Source organism: Phacochoerus africanus, chromosome 1 (assembly GCF_016906955.1).
Source record: "Phacochoerus africanus isolate WHEZ1 chromosome 1, ROS_Pafr_v1, whole genome shotgun sequence".
NCBI lineage: Eukaryota > Metazoa > Chordata > Mammalia > Artiodactyla > Suidae > Phacochoerus > Phacochoerus africanus.
The window spans coordinates 249,802,115-249,828,108 of record NC_062544.1 but is presented as its reverse complement, the minus strand read 5'-3'; the positions used below and the strand labels follow the sequence as shown (position 1 = coordinate 249,828,108).

Below are 25,994 nucleotides of genomic sequence, written 5' to 3'. Positions count from 1 at the left end.
AAGAATGAAAAGAAATGATGAGAGTTCCTATCATGGCTCAGTAGTTAATGAACCCAACTAGTATCCATGAAGATGCAGGTTCGATCCCTGGCCTTACTCAGTGGGTTAAGGACCCAGTGTGGCCTTGAGCTGTGATGTAGGTTGTAGACGTGGCTTAGATCCTGTGTTGCTGAGGTATAGACTAGCAGCTACAGCTCAGATTCAACCTCTAGCCTGGGGACTTCTATACACTGCAGGTATGGCCTAAAGAGACAAAAAAAAAAAAAAAACAACAAAAGAAATGAAGACAGTCTAAGTAAACTCTGGGACAACATTAAATACACCATCATTTTCATTATAGGCATTCCAGAAATAGAAGAGAGAGAAATAGCCTGAGAAGATATTAGAAGAGATAACAGCCAAAAACTGCCCTAGTATGGGAAAGGAAACACTCACTCAATTTCAGGAAGTGCAGAGAGTCCCATAAAGGATAAACTCAAGGAGGAACATGGCAAGACACATATTAACCAATCTGACAAAAAATATTAACCAATCTGACAAAAAATAAAGACAAAGATAAAATATGAAAAGCAACACAGGAAAAGCAACAGATAATATTCAAGGAAATCTTCATAATGTCATCAGCTGATCTTTCAGCAGAAATTCTGCAGGCCAGGAGGGAATACCATGATATATTTAAAGTGATGAAAGGAAAAAACCTACAACCAAGAATACTCTATTAAGCAAGGCTCTCACTCAAATTCAATGGATAAATTAAAAGCTTTACAGACAAGTAAAAACTTCAGCATCACCAAACCAGCTTTACAACAAATACTAGAGAACTTCTCCAGGCACAAAAATAAAGCCTATAACTAAAAATTATGAATGGGAAAGCTCACCAATAAAGGCAAACATATAGTAAAGGTAGTAAATCATTCACATACAAATATGATATCAAAACCAGCAATTGTGAAAAGAGTATTGTACAAATATAGGATATTGGAAATGCATTTGAAGTTGAGACCAGCAACTTAAAAAAATATATGTATATAGACCATTATATCAAAACTTCATGGGAACTTCAAATCAAAAATGTACAATAAATGCACACACAAGAAAAAAAAATCAATCCAAACATAATACTGAATATAGTCATCAAATCACAAGAGAAGGGAACAAAAGAGGAAGGCAAGAAAAAAGACCTATGAAAATAAATCCAAGACATGTAACAAAATAGCAATAAGAACATACATATTGATAATTACCTTAAATATAAATGGCTTAATGTTCCAACAAAAAGACATACATTAGCTAAATGGATACAAAAACAAGACCCAAATATATGCTGTCTACAAGAGACCCACTTCATATCTAGGGACACATAGTGACTGAAAGTGAGGGAATGGAAAAATGTATTCCATGCAAATGAAAATCAAAAGAAAACTGAAGTAGAAATACTCATATCAGACAAAATAGACCTTAAAATACTGTTACGATTTCCTTAGTGGTTCAGCAGGTTAAGGATTCAGCATTGTCACTGTGGAGGCTCAAGTCACTCTTATGGTGCAGGTTTGATCCCTGGCCCAGGAACTTCCGTCTTCTGTATGCTGTAGGCACAACCAAAAAAAAAAAAAAGAAGAAAAAGAAAAAATCTATTACAAGAGATAAAAACACCACATAATGATTGATTATGGTATCAATCCATAAAGGAGATATTACAATTATAAATGTATATGTACCCCACATAAGAGCACCTCAATATATAAGGCAAATGCTGACAGCCATAAGAGGGGAAATTGATAGTAACACAGCAATAGTAGGGAAGTTTAATACCCTGCTTACATCGATGGACAAATAATCCAGCCATAAAATCAATAAGGAAACAATGGCCTTAAGTGACACATTAGACCAGAAGGACTTAATTGATATTCATAGAACATTCCATCTGAAAGCAGCAGAGTATTCATTCTTCTCAAGTGCACATGGAACTTAATCCAGAACAGATCACATACTGTACAACAAAGCAAGGCTTTGTAAATTTAAGAAAATTGAAATAATATCAAGCATCTTTTTCCAACACAATACCATGAGATTAGAAATCAATTATAATTATATGAAAAAAAAAACTGCAAAAAAACCAAACATGTGGGGGCTAAACAATGTGGCTCCTACACAACCAATGGATCACTGAGGAAATAAAAAAAATACCTAGAGACAACACGATGATCCTATGGGGCCCAGGAAAAGAAGTTTTGAGAGGGAAGTTTATAGCAATACAATTTTACCTAAAGAAACAAGAGAAGTCTTAAATACACATCCTAATCTTATACCTAGAGCAACTAGAGAAAGCAAAACAAAACCTGAAGTTAGTAGAAGGAAAGAAATCATAAACATCAGAGCAGAAATAAATGAAAGAGAGATGAAAAAAATAGAAAAGATCAATGAAATTAACCAGTTCCTTGAAAAGATTTACAAAATTAATACACCCTTAGCAGACTCATCAAGAAAAAAAGGGAGAAGGCTCAAATCAATAAAATTAGAAATGTGGGGAGTTCCCGTCGTGGCACAGTGGTTAACGAATCCGACTAGGAACCATGAGGTTGCGGGTTTGAGCCCTGCCCTTGCTCAGTGGGTTAAGGATTCGGTGTTGCCATGAGCTGTGGTGTAGGTTGCAGATGCGGCTCGGATCTCGTCTTGCTGTGGCTCTGGCGTAGGCCGGTGGCTACAGCTCCAATTAGACCCCTAGCCTGGGAACCTCCATATGCCGCGGGAGTGGCCCAAGAAAGGGCAAAAAGATAAATAAATAAATAAATAAATAAATAAATAAATAAATAAAATTAGAAATGAAAAAGTTACAACTGACAACACAGTAATACAAAGGATCATAAGAGACTACTACAAGTAACGATATGTCAGTAAAATGGACAAATAGAAGAAATGGACAAATTTTTAAAAAGGAACAATCTTTCAAAACTGAACCAGGAATAAGTGAAAAAAAAAAATGAACAGACCAATTACAGGTATTGAAATTGAATCTGTGATTTAAAGACTTCCCATCCTCCAAGTCCAGGACCAGGTGGCTTCACAGTCAAATTCTATTAGACATTTAGAGAAAAGTTAACACCTATCCTCATGAAACTCTCCCAGAGAATTTCAGAAAGAGGAACACTCCCAAGCTCATTCTGAGGCCACCATTACCCTAATACCAAAACCAGACAAAGATACCACAAAAAAGAAAATTAATATATATTATCACCGAAGAACATAGACACAAAAATCAACAAGATACTAGCAAACTGAATGCAGAAATACATTAAATGGATAATACAGTATGATAAAGTGGGATTTATCCCAGGGATACAAGGATTTTTCAATATCCTCAAATCAATCAGTGTGATACACCATGTTAACAAACTGAAGAATTAAAAACCATGTGGTCATCTCAGTAGATGCAGAAAAAGCTTTTGAAAAATTCAACACCTATTTATGCTTATAAAAAAAAAGTCCCCAGAAATTGGGCATAGAAGTAATATGCCTCAGTATAATATAGGCCATATATGACAAAGCCACAGTTAACATCATACTCAATGAATTGCCTTTGTTCTTTTATTAAAATCAATTGACTATATTTAGGTAAGTTTCCTTCTGGGCCCTCTGCTCTGTTCCATTGATCTATTTGTTTATTTTTTTTCATCAAAACCACACCGTCTTTGTATATAGAAATGCAGTAGATTTCTGTGTATTTTTGTAATTCACTGATGAGCTCTATAAGTTTTCTGGTAGCATCTTCAGGATTTTCTAGGTATACTATCATGTCATCAAAACCACACTGTCTTGATTAATGTAGCTTTATACTAGTATTGAAGTCAGGTAATGTCAGTCCTCAGTTATTTTTCTTCTTTAATATTGGAATTTTTTTGTATTGATAAATTTGCATTGCAAATTATCAATTTGATTACATTTGTAATTAAGACATATAATCAGTGAATAGATTAAACTTTATTGCATTAATCTTTGATACATCAGGAAATACTGTTATTACCATATATCACCTGGGTATAATAGACATTTTGTTCTTAGTTTTTAGATTTTAAGTTATTTATTTATTTATTTTGCTTGTAAAGGCCTCACCTGTGGCATATGGAGGTTCCCAGGCTAGGAGTTGAATCAGAGCTATAGCTGCCAGCCTACACCAGAGCCACAGCAATGCAGGATCCTTAACCCACTGAACAAGGCCAGGGATTGAAACTGCATCCTCATGGTTGGTTACTAGTTGGATTCATTTCCACTGGGCCACAATGGGAACTCCACATTTTAAGTTTTTTAAATAATGTGTAGATGTACTAATAAAAGGGAAAGGGATAGTGAAAAACAACTTTATTAGACTTTTTGATAAGAATTTAATTATAGCAAACCTGAATTTCTATTTCATATTTTTCTGACTTTGCTCATACACATATACCTGAAATGGGAAACAATTGCCCTGCATGATCCTGGAACATATCCATATTTTAAATACTGAATACCATATTTCAAGTACATCTTTAATGTGTCCTAGTTTATCAGTGCTTCTGGTTCTTCCTATACTTGTGTTGTCAGAATGTAATACTTTAAAACACTTTGGTGGTTCATAATTTTTCAAAAGGAATAAAAATATGTTTTTCCATAATTGTAAAATTTTTCATCTTTACATTTATAAGTACAAATTAAATGTTTTAGATGAATTTTAAATTTCTTTTTTTTTTCTTTTTATGGCTGCACCTGTGGCATATGGAAGTTCCCAGGCCAGGGGTCCAATCAGAGCTGTAGATGGGGCCAATGCCAGAGCCATAACAACAATCGATCCAGGCTGCCTCTGTGACTTATGCTGCAGTTTGCAGCAACACTGGATCCTTATCCCACTGAGCCAGGCCGGGGATTGAACCTACATTCTCACAAAGACAATACCAGGTCTTTAATCCATTAAGCCACAGCAGATACTCTGAAAAATGAATTTTTTTTAATTTCTTTATTATCAAATACCTTCAAAATCGTTCCATTTATAGTCTATATAAATCCTTATGCACAAAAACCATCAAAGATGAAAGAATATTGTCATATTTTCTTTTTAGCCAAATCACGTGGCAAAATATTATGTTATAATGTCCTTCTTTTATTTCCTTACAAACAAATTCTTCCCTTATCAATTTTTGAGTTTGCTAAAACTCATTGAGAATAAGTGAAAACTTCTATTTCACCATTATCACTAGATTATTGACTTCTACTGTTTTCTCCTTGCATTTATTGTCTGAACTAATAATTTCGAGATCTTTTGCTCTATCAATTTCTTTCTCATGCCATTATGAGCAGAAAATTAAAGTTTCTGAATTCCCTACTGAAATCATGAAAGCTAAACAACCAACAAATGACCAAACAAAGCTACAATGATTGTGTTTTCACTTCTAGACTTCTTTTCTACCACCATGAAAGAAAACCTGAGCAACCTTATAGGTAAATAGGGTAAGGCAAAAGAAATGATTTTTATCACTCTTACAAAATCCTTCCATAGAGGCACTGTCTAATAGAATTTACTGTGGTGATGGACATGTTACACATCTGTTTTAGAAGAGTAGTCAACAGCCAAGTACACATGGCTACTCAGCACTTGAGATGTGGATTTTGTGAACTAAGGAATTGCAGTTTGAATTTTATTTAATTTTAGTAAAATTGCATTTAAATTTAAATAGCCTCTTGTGACTAATTGTTACTATATTGGACACCACCACTCTATACCATCTTATCTACTTCTGTTTTCTTATTAAAACATTTCTTTTAGCATAGTTGGGAATAATTTATGAGTTAGGAATGGGTTAATAGTGGAATAATTAATAGAAGGCCAGAGCAGCAAGATTGGTCATAATATAGGAAAAATAATACATATAATTTCATAATATATTTTAGCTTTATAAAAGAGCCTAATATTTTCATATTATAATTGCAAGGTAGGATAATTTTAAATATATTTTTAAAAGTAAATTTTCTCTTTTTTTGAGAGAGAAAGACTATAAATCATGAAACATTTATTTGTTTTAAATAGAACTGTTACAAAAAGAAATTTGAAAACTGATGAGACTATCCTTTTTTCCATTTTATAGTCTGGTTTCCTTTGTCAAAGATTAATTGACCATAGGTACCTGGGTTCTATCCTGTTCCATTGATCTCGATTTCTGTTTTTTGAACCAGTTCCATATTGTTTTGATGAGTGTAGCTTTGTAGTAGTCTGAAGTTAGGGAGCCTTATTTCTCCAGCTCTGTTTTTCCTTCTCAGGATTACTTTGGCTATTCAGGTCTTTTGTGCTTCCATCCAAGTTTAAAAATGTTTTATTCTAGTTCTGTGAAAAATGCCATTGGTAATTTGATAGGGGTTGCATTGAATCTGTAGATTGCCTGGGTAACATTTTGACCTTCCAGTCCAAGAACATATTATATCTTTCCATCTATTTGTGTCATCTTCATTTTCTTTCTCCAGTGTCTCATAGTTCTCAGAGTACAGATCTTTTGCCCCCATAGGTAAGTTTATTCCTAGGTATTTTATTCTTTCCAATGCAATGGTAAATTGGATTGTTTCCTTAATTTCTCTTTCTGATCTTTCATTGGTAGTACATAGAAATGTGAAAGACTTCTGTGTATTGATTTTGTATCCTATAATTTTACTGAATTCATTGATGAGCTCTAGTAGTTTTCTGGTAGAATCTTTAGGAGATTCTATATGTAGTATCATATCTGCAAACAGTGATAGTTTTACTTCTTCTTTTCCAATTTGGCTTCCTTTTATTTCCTTTTCTTCTTTGGCTCTTGTGGCTAGGACATACAAAACTATGTTGAATAAAAGTGGTAAGAACGGACATCCTTATCTTGTTCCTGATCATAATGGAAATGCTTTCAGCTTTACACCATTGAAAATGGTGTTAGCTGTGGGTTTGTCATATATGGCCCTTATTATGTTAAGGTAGGTTCCTCTATGCCCACTTTCTGGAGTGTTTTTATCATAAATGGTGTTCAATGTTATCAAAAACTTTTTATGCATCTATTGAGATAACCATAAGATTTTAATTCTTTAATTGTTAATGTGGAGTATCCTACTGATTGATTTGTGGGTATTGAAGCATCCCTGAGATAAATCCCACTTGATCATAGTGTATGATCTATTTCGTGTAGTTTTGGATTAATTGCAAGTATTTTGTTGGGAATTCTTGTGATCATCAGAGATATCAGTCTGTAAGTATTTTCTGTGTGTGGTATCTTTGGTTGGTTGGGATATCAGGGTGATGGTGGCCTCACAGAATGAGCTGGGGAGTGTTATTCCCTCTGCAATTCATTGGAAGGAAGAGTTTCATAAGGATAGGTGTTAAATCTTCTCTAAATATTTAATAGCATTCACTTGTGAAATCATCAACTCCTAGACTTTTGATTTTTGGAAATTTTTAAATCATATTAAAATTGAAGTCATTGCAGTTTAATAATATACTAAAGGTTAACCCTGCATTTCTTTTTAAAAGGGGAAATTTTGTTTATATTTTTAAGAAAAAGGCCAGTTAATTAAGTGATTATTATATAACTGCAGAATGTTTGTTTTTGGCTGCACCTGCAGCATATAGAATTTCCTGGGCTAGAGATCAAACTCATGCCACAGCAGCCACAGCTACTGCGGTGACAATGCTGGATCCTTAACCTGCTGTACCACAAGGAAACTTCCTAAAAACAATTTTTAAAATATTTTTCTTTATGTTAATAAAATCTGCAAATAAAATGTCCTCATCCTAAAAGAGAAATTTCATGGAGACCATCAGCTCTATATGCTGTATGAAAGAATTCAATGAGCCAATGCATACAGAGCATTTATAATAATGACTATTATTTGCTAGTATTTGATCAATGATTATAATTTTTGGGAAATAGCTATGAAAAATAAATTTGATTTTATAACACACTAGTGGCTCTAACTGGTAGTTGGAAAAATTATAAAAAGACATTACTCATTCATTTATCCACAAATATTTAATTGAAATCTAGGAGTTGTTCTAGGACTGAGAACAACAAGAGAAAAAGCAGTGAACAAAATAAAAATAATCTCTGCTCTGCTGATCTTATTTTCCTAAAATTAAATGGACCATTTATGAAAATTAAAACCTGAGCTTTAGGTGTTAGGTAGGTTCCATCTATTTTGTTAAATAAATCATTTGGGAGTAATCATAAGAAATGATTTTTGTGGATAATGAAATTATCAAGATAGCACTTCCCTTTCACCCATAGATCCATTTGCTTCTCTTATTAAACAGCATTGCCATCATTGTCATAGTAAGCTAGATGTTATTTTTATATAACCTTAAATTTCTGTTGTATTTCTTTGCTTATAGAATAAGTGAGTTTTTTAATTGGTAAAATATTTGACCTAAAACATTTTTATTCCTCTACCTGCAAAAGCTTCAGAGATGAATAAATGTCAAACCACTGACACTAAATACTTGAAAGGGCTGTGCTTTTAGATTATCCATGAGGTGGTTTAATACTAGCTCCATCACAGATTTTTTCAATGTTCTAAAATCTTTGTAAAAAATATAGAAAATCAATTCCACTGGATTAATATCTTTATTTTGATTCAAATATTGAATCAGACAAATAGAACAAGAAGTGTCTTTACTTAAGTTCATAAAACCTTTAACATTTTGAATAATAATTTTTTAAAGTCTTTTGTCTAATAGTCTACCTCTTGATAGTAATTTTGCTTCTTTATGAATCCTAGAATCTGTCACATAGGTAAAATAATTAATACTTGGAGTTCCTGTTGTGGCCCAGTGCCAACAAACCCAACTAGTATCCATGAGGGTGTGGGTTTGATCCCTGGCCTTGCTCAGTGGATTAAGTGTGTGGCATTGCAGATGCAGCTCAGATCTTGTGTTGCCATGGCTGTGGCATAAGCCTGCAGCTGCAGCTCCAATTTAACCCCTAGCCTGGGAACTTCCATATGCTGCAGGTGCTGCCCTAAAAAACAATAAATAAATAAATAAATCTTAAGAAAAAAGTGTGTTTTTTCACCTTTTATTAACTTTAAAGATGGATTCTAAAGAATCATATTTTTCCTTCAAAAACATTAGAGGAAACATCATGCTTTAAAGAATTTGCATAGTGTGCTTGTTTGTTAATAAGTAATAAATATTTCTGGATGAATGACCATATCCCTGTTTTTCATAGGCTTGTGCAAAACTTGCTCATTTGCTTGCATTTTGAGAGAATAGAAAGTAACTTATTCATTTATTCATCCAACCTTTAAAAAACCCTTAAAAAACATCATATATTTTGTTAGGGTCTGGCAGTGCATAATTGAATAGGTTAAGATCTTGGATTTTGAATGCTCAAAATATGGTTAATGAAGCAGCCATGTAAAAAAATTCATATTTCACTAAATGCAGTGTTTGTAATAATAATACATATATCCTTTGTTTGTAAGAAATCTAATAACTTTAATTATTAATTTAAATAATCCAAATAACCTAAACTAATTATATAAATAAAATTAACTTAAATATTATTTACTATTCCTTGTCATTCATATGTGTGTATATATTGGAACATATTATAAATATTACATATTTATGTATAATAAATATTATTTATACATAAATTTATGTTCAATAAATATGGTATAAAAATTGACTTATTTGAAGACATTTTAAAACTAGCATGGAGGAGTTCCTGCTGTGGTGCAATGGGATGGGTGACTTCTCTGAAGCACTGGGACACAAGTTCAATCCCCAGCCCAGGACAGCATGTTAAGGATCCAGTGTTGTTAAATCACAACTGCAGCTTGGATCTGATCCCTGGCTCAGGAACTCAATATACTGAGAGACAGCTAAAAGACAAAAAAGGAAAAAAAAAAACATGGATATTATTAATTTGCAAAAATTAAAATCTGAGTTTAACATATAAGATAAAGCAAGTATAAGTTAATAATGTGAAAGATAATGCATTTTTACTAACCCCCTTCTTTTTTTAACCTATTAATTGGTAAAATACATTATATTCTTATATCAGTAATTTAAAAACAGAATATCCTACACATACAAAGTACTGAAGAAAAAGTGTCATTCTGTTTTGTAAAGAAGTGTAACAGGATGAAATGCAACTCATACTGAACCTAGACTGGAAAATAGAGAAATTATTTCCAAAGCAAGCGTGGAATTATTATATAAGTAAACTTTGGTTGAAAAAAAATTGTCTCAATCCTTTCGAATTGGAAACTACAATCAAAGAGAAAATCTACAGGGCAGGGGGGGAGAAAAAGAAGAAGAAAATCTACAAATAACTTAAATATAGTCAGAGGCATAACAAAAAACAAACAAACCCCCCCAAAAGCTTTTATAATTCTTAATAGGTAACTCGTCAAAGATCTGCATTGAAACGTTTGGATATGCGATACTTATTTCCTGACTCCTGTTCATATCTGGATTGGTAAAATGATTAATAGCGTAATCTATACATAAAGATTATTTTAGAAAATTATTATCTTATCTATTGTGCATTATGCTGCTTCTGAAAAATTCTCCATTCATTTTGATATATAAATAATAAAGAATATATGTTTACATGGATTGCAATTATTAAAATAAATATTTTGAAGAAATCCTAGAAATTGAAGATTCTTAAAAGTTAACAGTGTTTGAGATGACTACAGGTTTTTTTGGCCTTTTTGTTGTCTAACTGAGATATATGAGTAAAAATAGGAGTTCAGTAATTTAAAGGCATTATTTCTAGAATGTTTTTGATAATTTGCTAACAGTGCTTGATCATCTCCCTAATTGGTACAATGAAGTGACAAATGAAAATAAAGCAGGAATATTAATGATAGAGATCTTTATCACTAAGTAAAAACCTGTTAAAGCCCAGATTATTTTCTGTTATTAAAATTTCTTTTTTGAGAAAAAGTTAAGTTTGGGGTAATAATCACATTGCTATAATATTTAATGTGGTAAAAAATATAATTTTGTGTACATTGCTAATAGGGTATGTTTAAAGAGGAATGTTTACCTTTCATGGAACTATAAACAAGAATTTTGGCTGATTATATAAATAAATCTCTTCACAATTAAGTGCTTCCCATGCCAAAATCAGATGAGGAGAGAAAAGTAGTTTAGTTATATGGTATATGCACAGAAAAAAAAAATTGCCATTTGTATAATCATGGAAATTTGTTACCTAATATTATCTAATGCAGAACAATTATACTAGGAAGAGACTCAGCAATAGATATTTAACTAAATTAAATGTGTGCAAAGAGTAAAAGTCAATCTAAATGATATGACATGAATATTTAAGACTAACTTTTCACATAAATGCAGGCCCCAACAAAATTTCAATTAAGCAGTTTTTAATATTTTTAAATTAATGTATCAAAATGCTAATAAGAAAAATAAAACATATAGGGTGTTCATTTATTTAGTATTTTATTTATTAAGCACAGATTTTGTATAAAGCACTATACAAGACACTGAGGATACAATGACTTTTTAAAAATTACACAAGGGTGAAAAAGAGAACATGCAGCAAAGAAATCTGACCAAATGTGAGGGTAATGAATAATTTTCCTTAGCAAATGGTATTTGAGTTAAGATTTAAAAGAGATAGGAGTTCTGATTGTGGCTCAGTGGAAATGAATCTGACTAGTATCCATGAGGAAACAGGTCTGATCCCTGGCCTTGCTCAGTGGATTAAGGATCTGGCATTTCCATGAACTGTGGTGTAGGTTGCAAATGAAGCTTGGATCTGATGTGGCTGTGGTTATGGTGTAGGCCAGCAGCTGTAGCTCCTGTTAAACCCCTATCCTGGGAATCTCCATATGCTGTTGGGTACAGCTCTAAAAGACAAAAATAAAGATTTAAAAGAGTTAAAAAAGCAAAAGATCCCCCAAAATTGAGCATTTCAGACAATTTGTATAAAGCCAGGATAAAACATATTCGTTAAAGTACCTGAAAGTATAACTACCTGAAATTCAAAGAATGAATGAAGTGCTAGAAGCATGAAGATAAAGACCTATGTAGATCACATGGGACTTAATAGTTATGCCGATTATTTTGCTTTTAATCCTAAAAACAAAGATTAACCATGCAGGGTTTTAATCAGAAAATTGGTGTCATCAGTTTTATTTTTGAGAAGACAATTTTGTTTATTTCTAGAAGTAAGATTTAGAGGTGTAAAAAGCTGATACAGGGGAGGCCATTTTCTATTGTGGCAAATTAGATGAAAAAAAAGGTTGTTGAGCTATAAAAAAATGCAATAAGTAGATTTGAAAAGTAGTTAGGTCAACCATACTTGGTGATTAATGACTGATTATGGAAAAGATAAGGGAATAGGAGGTGTATGGTGTATGTAGCTGGATGGAGGCTAGTAGAACCTATAGAACTAGACATTGCTGGAAGAACATGTCACAGGAGAATCGGCAGAGACTTTGAGTTCCTTTTGGATGTACTGAATGCGCTATGTCTTTTTGATATCTAAGTGAACATGTCAAATAGCTGCTGCATATACCTAAGTGTAGCTCATGGGACAGAACTGCTCTAGGATATAAACCTGGGAGTGATCAATGAGTAGGTGGAAACTGAAGAGATGGGTGCGGCTAGAAGGGCCTAGAGAGAATAATGTGAGAACAGATAGTGAATCCTGTTCTTGGTGATCTCAATATTTAAAACTTAATTACAAAAGGTAAGCCAACAGAATATGAGAATATGAGGCCCTAGAAAAGACCAAAAAAAAAAAAATTCTATATTTTGGATCTGAAAGGAATGAACCATGCTTCAGGGGACTATTATACAAATTCTCACCTCTAATAAACTACCTAAACTAAACAGGAAGAACTAAGAGAATGGAAATTATATTCTGTTTTCCTCTCTTCTCACAGCTCCCTGCTACTAAGTATTTTACTTCATGGAGGAAGATACTAGGGGTGACTTGCCCATATTGCTCTGGTGCACACCATTCCCGGGCACTGAGTAGACCAGAGTTGCCAGGGAAATAGTACCTGCACCCTCACCCTCATCCCCAGCAATCTTCAAACACTAATGAGTACCAGTCAATGTTCATGTTCCCTAAATACTCCTCTCCTTTGCCCATCAAGTGAGATGACCCTGAGGCACACCCTGCATTGTCTCAGAGTCCCATAGCAGTTGCCCATGGTGTAATGTACTCAATAAACACACTGTTTATTTCCTTCCCTTCGTACCTCCCTGAGATCATTCCTCATAAAATAAATATCTCAGCTTCTGTTTGTAAGGATTCTATAGTTGTTAGTGTTTTAAGCCCACGTGGGCAAGCCAGAGAAGCTGGGGACTTCATTCTGGTCTGAGTCCAAAGGCCTGAGAAACCAGAAAGATGGTGTTGTAGTTCAAGTCTGAAAGCTGGTAGGCTTAAGACTCAGGAAGAATAGAAGTTTCAGTTTGAGTCAGAAGACAGGAATAAAGCTTACATACCAGCTAAAATGCCATCAGACAGACTTCTATTTGTGGGAGGGTCAGACTTTTGTTTTACTCAGGCCTTGACCTATCAGATAAGTCCCACTCATATTAGGGAGATGAATCTGCTTAGTCAGTCTGCTAATTTAAATGTTAATCTTTTCTCAAAACACTCTCACTAAAATACCCAGAATAGTGAATGTTTGGTCAATATCTGGGTATCCCATGGTGTAGTCAAGTTGACATATAAAATTAATCATCACAGATACACAGTTTAACACAACTCTCTTTCCCAGAATCACACTTTTATGATATTTCTTATTTCACCTTTTTTTCCTCTGGAATTGGAGCTTTATTTTTTTCTTTTCTTTTCTTTTTATTTTACTTTATTTATTTATTTTTTTTTGGTCTTTTCTATGGCCGCACCCACCGCATATGGACGTTCCCAGGCTAGGGGTCTAATCAGAGCTGTAGCTGCTGGCCTACGCCACAGCTACAGCAACATGGGATCCTTAACCCACTGGGCAAGGCCAGGGATCAAACCCGCAACCTCATGATTCCTAGTCAGATTCGTTAACCACTGAGCCATGACGGGAACTCCGTGGAGCTTTATTTTTTGTGTCAGGGTAAAATTTTGCTGTATGTATATATGGTCGAAGTTTAAAGGATGATAGTCCTCATTTTCCAAGAATCATTTTGATTCACACTTGTTACCCTGTATAATTGAATTAACATTTATTCTTCACTTTTAAATGTGTTCTGTTTGGAAGACAAAATTATATGATCATATAAGTAACTGATTCCATTAATATGATAATGATAACAGAAAAGTATATTTCAATCCTTTATTAAATTATTTTTTCTCCTGGTTATAAAGAGTATGATGAATATACATCCTACTTCTTCAAATAAATTTTTCTTCCTGGTTTATTTTATACTACTGGTTTATTTTTTTATTTTTTTTTATAAATGTGGAATACCTATTTATTAACAGGATATTGTTATTGATTATCTTGAATGTATTTTTTTTCTTTAGAGGATTGAGAAAGAATGCATTTGAAGAGTATAAATAGTTTATGATTATGACATAAGGTCTTCCACAGAATTGTAGCTTATCATTCTATAAATGACAAACCTGAATATTTTCCTGAAATAAGATAACCTAAAAATTACATGATTGATTGCTATTTATTTAAGGGCTTCAAAGTCAAAGAGTGAGTATAACCTCAGGGAAGTTCAGTTCTTCTATCACAATGAAGGGAATGGTGAGCATAATTGTGACTGTCTGGAGCATTCAGAGTCTATTTAATTTATTGTTGAGGATATAGAGATAAGAGGAGGAGACAGTTCCTTGTTGCATGGGAGTGGCACACTGCCAGGACTAGCAAAGTTTCTTAAAAGAATGAGCTTGCGGAGTTCCCCTCGTGGCGCAGTGGTTAACGAATCCGACTAGGAACCATGAGGTTGCGGGTTTGGTCCCTGCCCTTGCTCAGTGGGTTGACGATCCGGCGTTGCCGTGAGCTGTGGTGTAGGTTGCAGACGCGGCTCGGATCCCACGTTGCTGTGGCTCTGGCGTAGGCCAGTGGCTACAGCTCCGATTCAACCCCTAGCCTGGGAACCTCCATATGCCTTGGGAGCGGCCCAAGAAATAGCAACAACAACAACAACAACAACAAAAAAAGACAAAAAAACAAAAAACAAGAATGAGCTTGTTTATACTATGTCTTTTTTCTGTGTAATAGGTATGCCTGTATCCATTAAAGAATATCACATGGCATAAAAGTTATAAATGTCTTAAAGTATTTTTGCACCCTCTTCCACCAAGGATGACGTTATTGTTAATGGAAATAACTGTAACAATTATGTTGTGGCAAATATAACAAAATGTTAACTTTTAGTAATATTCTAAATAACTATTTTAGATGATTTGCTAACTGTACTTAGGGGCAAACAGCGTGGGCTAAGTGCTACATTACTGTGTTTTCAAAGAGATTCTGCATAATCTCTTGTGAAGCAGTAGTTGATTTTGAGTTCTTCATTGTGAACCCTGGGTACTTATTGTGAACCCTGGGTACAATGAAAGTGTTGTTATTCAAATGCACATAAATGCATTCAGTCCATAATAATAGTATTCATAGCCATCTATAAATAGTTGAAGAAACAATTGTATGAAATACTTGATATTCATCTGAACCACTTTTTGCAATTTCATTTTTAAATTCAGATATCAGAAATAATACAAGAGTGGTGCTCATAAAATATTCAGACATTTTTGTAAGCTTTTCCTGGACAGGATGGTAGCTTCTTAAAATTGTATACTCTGTTTTGCTAAATCTAAGAAATCCTTTATGAATGTACACAATTATAAGAAGTGGTCTGAACATATAGCATGATGTACAGTTATTAAATATATAGTTTTATGTGTGCTTAATGGCCTTTCTTAATATTCCTTTCTTTTTTTGTAGATACACCATCAGTTAAGATTATACCATCCACTCCTTTTCCACAAGAAGGACAGCCTTTAATTTTGACTTGTGAATCCAAAGGAAAACCACTGTAAGTAATTTAATGAGCGATAAAGTTTTTCACTTTTCCTTCTATCCTGCTTTGATTGCAGGCTTTAACTGAAGAAATCCACTGTTTTTGTCTTTTCTTGGTGGGCAAAGTGATCTAAGAACAGAAAAACCCCTGAACCATGTCTTCATTAAGTGTCTGTGGAAGATTGGTCTTTTACTTTGTCATCTAGTGAAGTTTCTGGGAAGGTTTCCAGCTGTGATTTTTTTTCTTAAACTTTTTTTTTTCCACTAAGATATTTCAACCTGAAAGGAGTATAAGCTTAATCAGTCACTGTTTACATCATCAGAGTGATAGAAGTTACACATTGCTGAACTTAGTTCTGTCATGAAAAACTTTGAAAATATTGAATCCTCAAAATATGTTCAAATTTCAAAGTTACATGGGAAATCATTTTCATAAGGGAAATCAAATCTACTTTTCTTATGTAGCCTGATGAGATATAATTTGTAAATGTGATATAGTTGGAGGTGAGGTGAATGAAAAGTGTCATAAGCTCAACTTTTTCAATTATAAAGTGATTTCATTGTTGGAATAATGAGTTTACTTCAACTCTGAAATGTTGTCATTCATGTTTATAAACAGATAACTTATAAATAATCTATATTTTATACCAAATTGAAGTATGGATTGTCTAAATAAGGATTATTTAAAGGCCTTGTGGAAGTGACTTGAGCACTCTACTTGGAGCTAAAAGTCATTTGATCTTTTTAGAAGCTTCCAACTAATTCATATTTCTGTTTAAATTTTAATAGGAGGAATTTAATTGCTCTCTCTATGTAACCATATGGGATAGATTTTGTGTAAATCAAATTTAATTTACTAGAAATCTTTTCCAAATAAATTTTGTTGTTTATGTGTAGATTTCACATTAACACCTGAAAATTTTTTTCCAAAATAATTTTGACAGAAGGCTGAAATTTTGACTTCCTCAATTGTTTTTTATTATACTTTAGAGTAGATTAAGGATTCATACTTTCTTTATCACAGTATTGCTATTTTAGAACGTTTTCTCTTCCAGTAATTATTTTCAAGAGATTAAAAATATACTGACTTAAAGAGCATTTTATAAATTAATCTATTTTTTTATCTCTTCAGAAACACTTAAGACATTTTAGTCCTTGAAAGAAGCAAATTTTTTCAAAGTAGCTTTACTGCATATTTCCTGTTCAATTCACTATCATAGTTCTTATTGTCTGATAAGCTTAAATTGCTTATAGAAAACATTTTTCAACTGCAGTGTGCTATCTGAATGTGACAGTGCATTTCAGTATTACAGCTTCAGCAAGAGCTTTTGGCTACAAGTTGAGTGCTTTAACTAGGAAAGGAGCGTAATAGACTCTAGTCAGCTATAGAGATACTTAAATCCTAATTTCTTCACTCTCGATTCTGTGTATCTACCACCAGAACTTCTTTCCTAACTTTCCTTTCCATTTCCACTCCTATTCCTTTTGCTTGCTATTTTTCAACTTTATCTGTTCATCATTCCTCTCTCCCTCTCCATTCTTCCTCTCCTTCCTCCTTTCTCCCTTCTCCTTTCTCCTTCTTCTCCCTCCCCATATGATAAAGAAACATGATCAGGATCAGGGCATAGCAGAGGATTTTTGCTTTTACCTCCTCTCTGTAGTTCTATCCCAAAGTACATGTGTGTACTATTTAGAATATGTGTACAACTTATGCAATCAAATGAGGTGAAGATGGGAAATATAATGAATACTTGGGAATAAATATATCCTGACTCAAAAAGCATCTAGTTAGTTGCCAGTGATTTATTCTTTGATCCCATACCCGTTCCCAACAAGAGAAACAGAATTTTATTTTTGTGACTACTTAGATTGCGATCTCTGTAATTAGCTACTTAACTAATCCATTTCCCTCACCTCACATATGGTTGAGTAGATGTGCTTTATTATGGGTCTCTGTTCCAGTTACTTACAAATAAACTTGCATGTGCAAAAATTCTCTATACTGCAGATGAATGGAAAGCACAAGAGTCTCTTGTTTACTTATTTTATTTAAGAATACAAAGTTTCCAGAAGTTTAAGAAATAGGATATGTCACTTTTTTTTCAGAAGGATACTGATTAATATCATTTTGTTCTAGGTAATGGAAATAAAAAGTCTCCTTATTTTACAGAAACGAAAACTAACATTCATAGTTAACCAATTTCCCTTCTTCATCCAGATTCAAAATGGATGAGTCAGGATTTAAACTTAGTTCAGTTATTGCCCAAAGATTATATTCTTTTATTTGTTGTCTGCTACTTCAGTTACTGAGTCTAAATTGTCACATTAGGAGTTCCTGTCATGGCTCAGTGGTTAACGAATCCAACTAGGAACCATGAGGTTGCGGGTTCAATCCCTGGCCTTGTTCAGTGGGTTAAGGATACTTGCCGTGAGCTGTGGGGTAGGTTGCAGACGCAGCTTGAATCTGGCATTGCTGTGGCTGTGGTGTAGGCTGGCAGCTACAGCTCTGATTGGAACCCTAGCCTGGGAATCTCCACATACCACAGGAGCAGCTCTAGAAAAGACAAAACAAAACAAAACAAAACAAAACAAAACCTAAATTGTCACATTAGCCAAAGTCACTTTTGAAAAACTAGGGTGGTCCCTAGGATGATGTGCAGCACTGAAGTGGAAGCTCTTCTCAAGGCCATTTTACTGCTCTGTTCTCTCATATCAAGCTCTCTTCTATAGTTATGCCCGTTCTTGGAAACTTGCCACATTCCTACCAAACTGACCATTTCTAGCATAAGTTAATAGCTATATAAAAATGTTTTTACTGCTATGGTATATTCTAGCAATTAGTTCATAAGCTCCATAAGGGTAAAAATGATTATTATATTTTTTTCTTTATCATTATAGATCCTAATGTTATATTCTATATGCTATGATCCACAAGTAAATAAATGTACATTAACTTATTATCTTATATTTCTATTCCCAACTTTCTTTCTTTTATTCAGAATTGTCTGAAAAGGAATTTCATTTATTTATTTAACTCAATGAATTTTATTACATTTATAGTTGTACAATGATCATCACAACCCAATTTTATAGCATTTCCACCCCAAACTCCCAGCCTATCCTCCCCCCCCCCCAACTGGTCTCCTTTGGAAACCCTAAGTCTTTTTTTTTTTTTTTTTAGGGCCAAACCTGTGGCATATGGAGGTTCTCAGGTTAGGGGTCAAACTGGAGGTGTAGCCACTCACCTACGCCACAGCTACAGCAATGCCAGATCCAATCCATGTCTGCAACCTGCACCAAAGCTCATGGCAGTGCCAGATCCTTAACCCATTGAGCAACATCAGGGATCAAACCTGTGTCCTCATAGATGCTAGTCAGATTCATTTCCGCTGAGCTATGATGGGAACTCCATGGAAACCATAAATTTTTCAAAGTCCCTGAGTCAGTATCTGTTCTGCAAAGAGGTTCATTGTATCTTTTTTTTTTAGATTCCACATGTAAGTGATAGTATATTGCCAAGACCAGGTCAGCAGGTGAGGGCAGAAGAATGGGTGTTTGAAACTTAATAAAAAGCTAACATAAAACAAGACACAGAGACATTTACCTTAATCAAAGGTGGGAACTGGGGGACTCAAGTTCTCAGGGACCAAGAGCACTGCCTCAAGAAATCACACTGCCTTTACTGTGCTCTTTAGGATTTCATCAAGTGAGGAGGGGGCTGTAGGTGCAGCATATAGTTTTTTATTTTTTTTAAAGTCACGTAGCTGGCAGCTGGTTAAGCTTTTATTCTGACCTTTAGGCATTTAACAATCATTAGCATTGAGGAAGCCTGGCATCAGCTATCTATGCATAGCATCTAGAGAATCACCACTGTGCTTCTTCAGATGGCAGTGCCCATCTGCAGAAATCCCTGCGTGCCTAGGTTTGTACCTCATTCTACTTGCTGATGCATGTCCTGCTAATGACCCCTCATCTTCCTCTTATTCTTAAGAGGACATATCATGCAGTGCAAATGGCATGCCTATCTGCATAGGTCTGGCCTGCCTAGACCAATGCATTATGTCCTCATTCAGCTGACCATTTGAATAACTTATGCCTTTAGGTCTTTGTTCTTAAGCTTAAGTTATTTACCAGCACTGCGACTGTTTTTCAAGCAGGAATATGGGGTAAAAGTAAAGCAGGACAAGATGGAGTTTTCAGCACAGAAAATAGAAGTGGAGAGCTAAGAAAATATTGTAGAAACATGTCTCCTGATAGTATATGACTTTGGTGTCTCACCATCTGATTAACTTCACTTAGCATAGTAATTTCTAGGTCCATCCATGTTGCTGCAACTGCCATATTTCTTTCCTTTTATGGCTGAGTAATATTCCATTGTATATATGTACCATAGCTTCTTTATCCACTCTTCTGTCGGTGGACATTTAGATTGCTTCCATGTCTTGGTTATTGTATACAGTGCTGCAATGAACATTGGAGTACATGTTTCTTTTCAAGACATTGTTTTCTCTGGATAGATGCCCAGGAGTGGGAATGCTGGATCAAATGGTAATTCTATTTTTACTTTTATGAGGAATCTCCATACTGTTTTCCACAGTGGTTGCACCATTTTATATTCCAACCAGCAGTGTAAGAGGGTTCCCTTTTCTCCACACCCTCTCTAGTATTTATTGTTTATAGACTTTTTTTTTGTCTTTTGCCATTTCTTGGGCCACTCTCACGGCACACGGAGGTTCCCAGGCTAGGGTTCCAATCGGAACTGTAGCCACTGGCCTACGCCAGAGCCATGGCAATGACGGATCCTTAACCCACTGAGCAAGGCCAGGGATCGAACCCACAACCTCATGGTTCCTAGTCAGATTCGTTAACCACTGTGCCATGACAGGAACTCCTGTTTGTAGACTTTCTGATGATGGCCATTCTGGCTGGTGTAAGGTGGTGCCTCATAATAGTTTTGATTTGCATTTCTCTAATAATTAGTGAAGGTGAACATCTTTTCTTTTGTTTTTTTGCCATTTGTATGTCTCCTTTGGAGAACTGTCTGTTTAGATCTTCTGCCCATTTTTGATGGGTTGTTTGTTTTCTTGGTATTGAGCACTAGAAGGTGTTTTATAAATTTTGGAGATTAATCCCTTGTCAGTCGCTTAATTTGCAAATATTTTCTCCCATTCTATGGGTTGTCTTTTTGTTTTGTTTAGGGTTTCTTTGCTGTGAAGAAACTTTTAAGTTTAATTAGGTCCCATTTGTTTAATTTTGTTTTTATTATCCTTACTCTAGGAAGTGGATCTGAGAAAATATTGCTGTGGTTTATGTTGGGGAGTGTTTGGCCTATGTTTTCCTCTAAGAGTTTTATACAATGGAGAAAAGACAGTCCCTTTAGTAAGTGGTGCTGGGAAAACTGGACAGCTACATATAAAAGAATGAAATTAGAACACTTCCCAACTTTATTTTTACCACTTTCTTTCCTTGTAGACTGCTGGACCACTGACATTAAAGATCAACTTCTTTACTCCTTTTCACCTTTAGACCACTGCTTATCTTATGCTCTTCCTAATTATCTTAAAAATCCACTCTTCTGATTTTTTTTAAAAAAATTTTGTTTTTATTTTTTTATTTTAATTTTTATTTTTTATGGCCACACCTGTGGCATGTGGAGGTCCCCAGGCTAGTGGTAGAATCAGAGCTGTAGCTGCCAGCCTACATTGTGATCTGAGCCATGTCTGCGACCTACACCACAGCTCACAACAATGCCAGATCCTTAACCCACTGAATGAGGCCAGTGATCAAACCTACATCCTCATGGATGCTAGTCAGATTCGTTACCACTGAGCCACGATGGGAACTCCTCTTCTGCAATTTTAAAGTAACTATCATTTCCAATAAATAAAACATAAACTTCTTTAAAAACAATCTCATTTCTAGCCTCTCTTTACTTTATATTCTATCTCCAGCAGTGCCAGATGAGCCAGATAGGACAAGATTAAAAAAAGAGAAAGAGAGAAGACTGAAGAGAAGTCATTGGATTTTCCCAGAAGGAAATTTTACTGATCATAAAGAAAACAAGTCTCACTAGAGCAAGGCAAACAGAAGGCAAATTGAAATGGATTAATTAGAGAGTTAGTAGGGGGTGGGGAAGCAAAGAAAATGGGAAGGCCACTCATTCAGACAATGAATCATGAAAAGTGGAAAAGGATGAGAAAAGAAAATTATGTCAAACAAAAGTTTTAAAATAAAAAAAATAGTAGAGAGGCTGTCCATATTTTAAGATAAGATCAAAAAAGCCTGTAAAGAATGGGAGTAAAGATATCACATATGCCCAATGAATAGGTTTGAATTTCCTATTTACTCTGGTAATCACCATCAAAGTTCTGCTCCATTGCTTTGCAGCTATTACACTTGATTCCTCATTTTGTTATTTTGGAATCATTAAGAAGCAACACTATGGCTTAGCTTTTAACTGTCTCCTGAAACCTAATTTCTATAGTCTTTACCATTCACATGACCCCACCTTCAATGAGCAGGTGAGAGTTAGAAATAAGTAATAGATATATGATTTCCTCACATTTTGTAGCTGACTTCAATAGCTTCTTTAATCCATGGTCAAATCTTCATTGCTTCTTAAAAAATATTTGATCAATATACGATTTCCTGAAGAATGAATTATTCATAGTTATTAGGCAGGTTATAGTAGACAAAATAACACCACTATTTTTTTGTATAAATCACAGAATGATGGTGCGACTCAACTTGTACTGAGACTCATATTCCTAACCTGGCCTCCTGTATGCTAATGTTGTTTTCCTTGTTCTAAATGTGAGGGCCCCAGTGACTGTTTATGAACAATCATGCCTTATTTGCCTGCTTTGGACTGAAGCCTTTTGCTATTTTCCTGTGGAACAGCTGCATAACTTGGGCCAGGACCAAATTGTTCCTCTTGACATTACTATAGAGGCATTCTATTCTTTCTTTAAAAGAGAGATTACTGTACATGTCTGTCTATTGTTTTAATTTTAGTTTAAAGTGAGGACCAAGCTAATGCCAGCCACTTTTCTTTCAAGTCCCCAGAGTTTTTGCAACCTTCTTCTTTCTTTGGCTGAATTCCCAGACAGCTTTCAGGCAGCAGCATTCTCCATTTATAGAAATAGAAGGGGGAAAAAGCTGTTATATTACATTAAAGATATAACCTTAAAAGGTGTGGAGTTGCTCCCAGATGCTATAGCTAAAGAATGTTCATTCATTTTAATCCAATGTTTAATACTTTGTAAACTTATTTCAGAAAAGCAATGAGACATTTTTAGTCAAATAAACATACATTTGGTTTTTATTCTATAAAAGAAGATAATTATAGGTACTGATCCATCTTTCTGTGTATCCAACATTATGTTTATGCTGCACTTACCATTTAACCTCTGATAACAATTTTTCTTATGTTCTTAGCATGAATCTGGTGTATGTAATTGCAGTGCACATAACATTGCTATTCCGTACAAGGAGAAAGATTTAAATCTTTAGGAAGACAGATCATGTATCATATAATGACTAGTGAGGTATTTTAGAGGAACACATACTTCCATTTTCAAATTGTCTAGAATTTGAGGAGAAATCTGATAAGAACACACTAATGCATTTTCCTATTAGCATAATAGAGATTAAAAATGAGATGCAAATTAAGGGAAAACAGTTTTATATCAAGTCTGTTTTCTTAGCTTATTATGTACCTTTTTATAATACACAGATTATTCACTAACTGTCATATAATCCAGTCACAGCCAGAAGAAATGACAAAACAAAGCTCTGTGATGCATTAGAAAGAGAAATACAGAAGTAAATTAAATTATGAATCTGTAAATATCTGTAGTGTGAGGGGTTTTGAGCAAGTCACATAACCACACCAAAATTTCTTTTTTTAATTATTAAATTTTACTTTTTATAGCAATTTCAGGTTCAAAGTGAAATTGAGTGGACAGTACAGAGAGTTCTCATATACCCTCCCACCCTACTCATGTGCACCTCCCCCCACTATTGACAACCTTCACAATGGTTGTGCATTTATTAACATGAACCTATATGGACCCATATTTTCAACCCTAAATCCATAGTTTACCAATGTAAACATCCCAAGTATTTTTTATTCTCTCAAATTAAAAAAATAGGAGTTTCTGTTGTGGCTTAGTGGTAACGAACCTGACTAGTACCCTTAAGGACACAAGTTTGATCCCTGGCCTCAGTCACTGTGTTAAAGGATCTGGTGTTGCCATGAGCTATGGTGTAGGTTGCAGACGCAGCTGGGATCATGCATTGCTGTGGCTGCGGTGTAGGCCACAGCTACAGCTACAATTCAGCCCCTAGCCTGGGACTTCCATATGCCACAGGTGCAGCCCTAAAAACACACACACACACACAAATTACTAGTATAAAACCTAAGAAACAAATTTTTAAAATATTAATTAAAAATGTTTGCTATTTCTGTCTCCAAGTAATTTCATAATGAATAGTTTTTATAGTGATAATGATGTCATTTTTTCAAAGTATTACATGCAGTGTATTTCACCAAGTTTTAGACTCAGAAGTCCTAATTTTATATTTAATACACATGCTAATATTGGGCTACTATGGCAACCCTGGGGAATGACGTATTATCTCAGACTTCTTCCATGGCTCTGAAATTTAAGGTTCTAAGCAGAATAAACACATTCTGGGATAATAGTCTGTTACTTTGCAAAGCATGTTTGAAGAGCAAAGGAATTTGGACTAAGGTCATACAAAACTGGCAGAGCAACATGGCTATTTTGATTGAGGCTAAAGAATATAATAAGCTGTAGAGAAGAGGGACAGAGGTATGAACCCTTGTCAGGGGGTGAAATGTAACCTAGAAATGGGGAAGACCCAAGATATAAGAATAGCCCCTCCATATAGTTAAGGTAGAAAAATTTTATAGCAAGTGGAAATGAGAGGAAAGGGTCACTGGAGAATGAAATCTAGTTCCACACTTGTAGAAAAGGCTATACTTACACTGCAAGGGGTTCAGCCGGGATGAAAGAGATTAACCAGTTAGCTAGTTATAACAGAAAGCCAATGCAGGAGATCTGGCAGGTTTTAAGAAAGCAAAACTAAGTGAATAGCCTGGCTCATGAGTGGTTGAGAATCCAGGGTCTGTGATGTTTTGGCATAGGTTTCCAAGTTCACTCATGCTTGTCTTATTTTAACCACACAAATATTCTGTTATAAAAGGTTTACAAAGACTCAAGTCATTGTTTTCATTTTGTAAATAAAGACAATAAGGCTCGTGGAGGTAATTTGACTTTTTCTAGCCATGCAGCTGATAAATGGTAAAATTGGAATTACAAAGACACTTTTAAATTTTAACACAGATGGTTATGTTTTCTTATTTACACCATGTTTTCATTTATCCTATCTTAGTGACTTTTCATAATAACTAAGTGAAGTTGGCAGGAATAAGAAAGTTCTTATAAACTTCTAGGAATGGTTGTATTTTAATCAAATAGTTGTGAAAGTTTATCAGTTATGAGTCAAATATGTATCAGCATATCTAAATATTACCTAAAGAATTTCTAAATACATCTAAATAGTTCTGTCTAGATTTTATGTTTACATGCACAATAATTATTCTGTTATTAATGCATTTAAATGTATTAGAAAGCTAATTAATTATATTCATAATACTATATATCTTTGAGAAGATTAAGACTGAAGGTTATAACTACAAAGAAATACCCATTCAAATGTAATACCAGTGTAACAGAATATTAGGCACAGCCTTAAGGGTAAATAGAATAAGCAGGAAGTTCAACGAAAACACTCCCCAAAAGTATGTCTTGTCAAATACTATGCTTAATATGTCACCAAAACAATTGCTGGAATAAACATAATGAGGAACATATTTTATACTTACTCTCTCAAAGACAGCCTTTAGATGATAGAGATTATAAAGCACTTAAATTATTTTCCCTCTTTGTGTTCTGACAGCTAGAAAG

The 25,994-nt window shown here is 34.4% G+C and overlaps 1 protein-coding gene across 2 annotated transcripts in view; it reads left to right on the top strand.

Annotated features, from left to right (window-relative positions):
* CADM2 (cell adhesion molecule 2) overlaps positions 1-25,994 on the top strand; it is a 1,078,779-nt gene that overhangs the window by 927,745 nt on the left and 125,040 nt on the right. For both annotated transcript variants that reach the window (XM_047794400.1, XM_047794392.1), the window contains one exon: positions 15,925-16,015. In XM_047794400.1, coding sequence (XP_047650356.1) covers positions 15,925-16,015 — 91 coding nt within the window. The remainder of the gene's footprint in view (positions 1-15,924; positions 16,016-25,994) is intronic.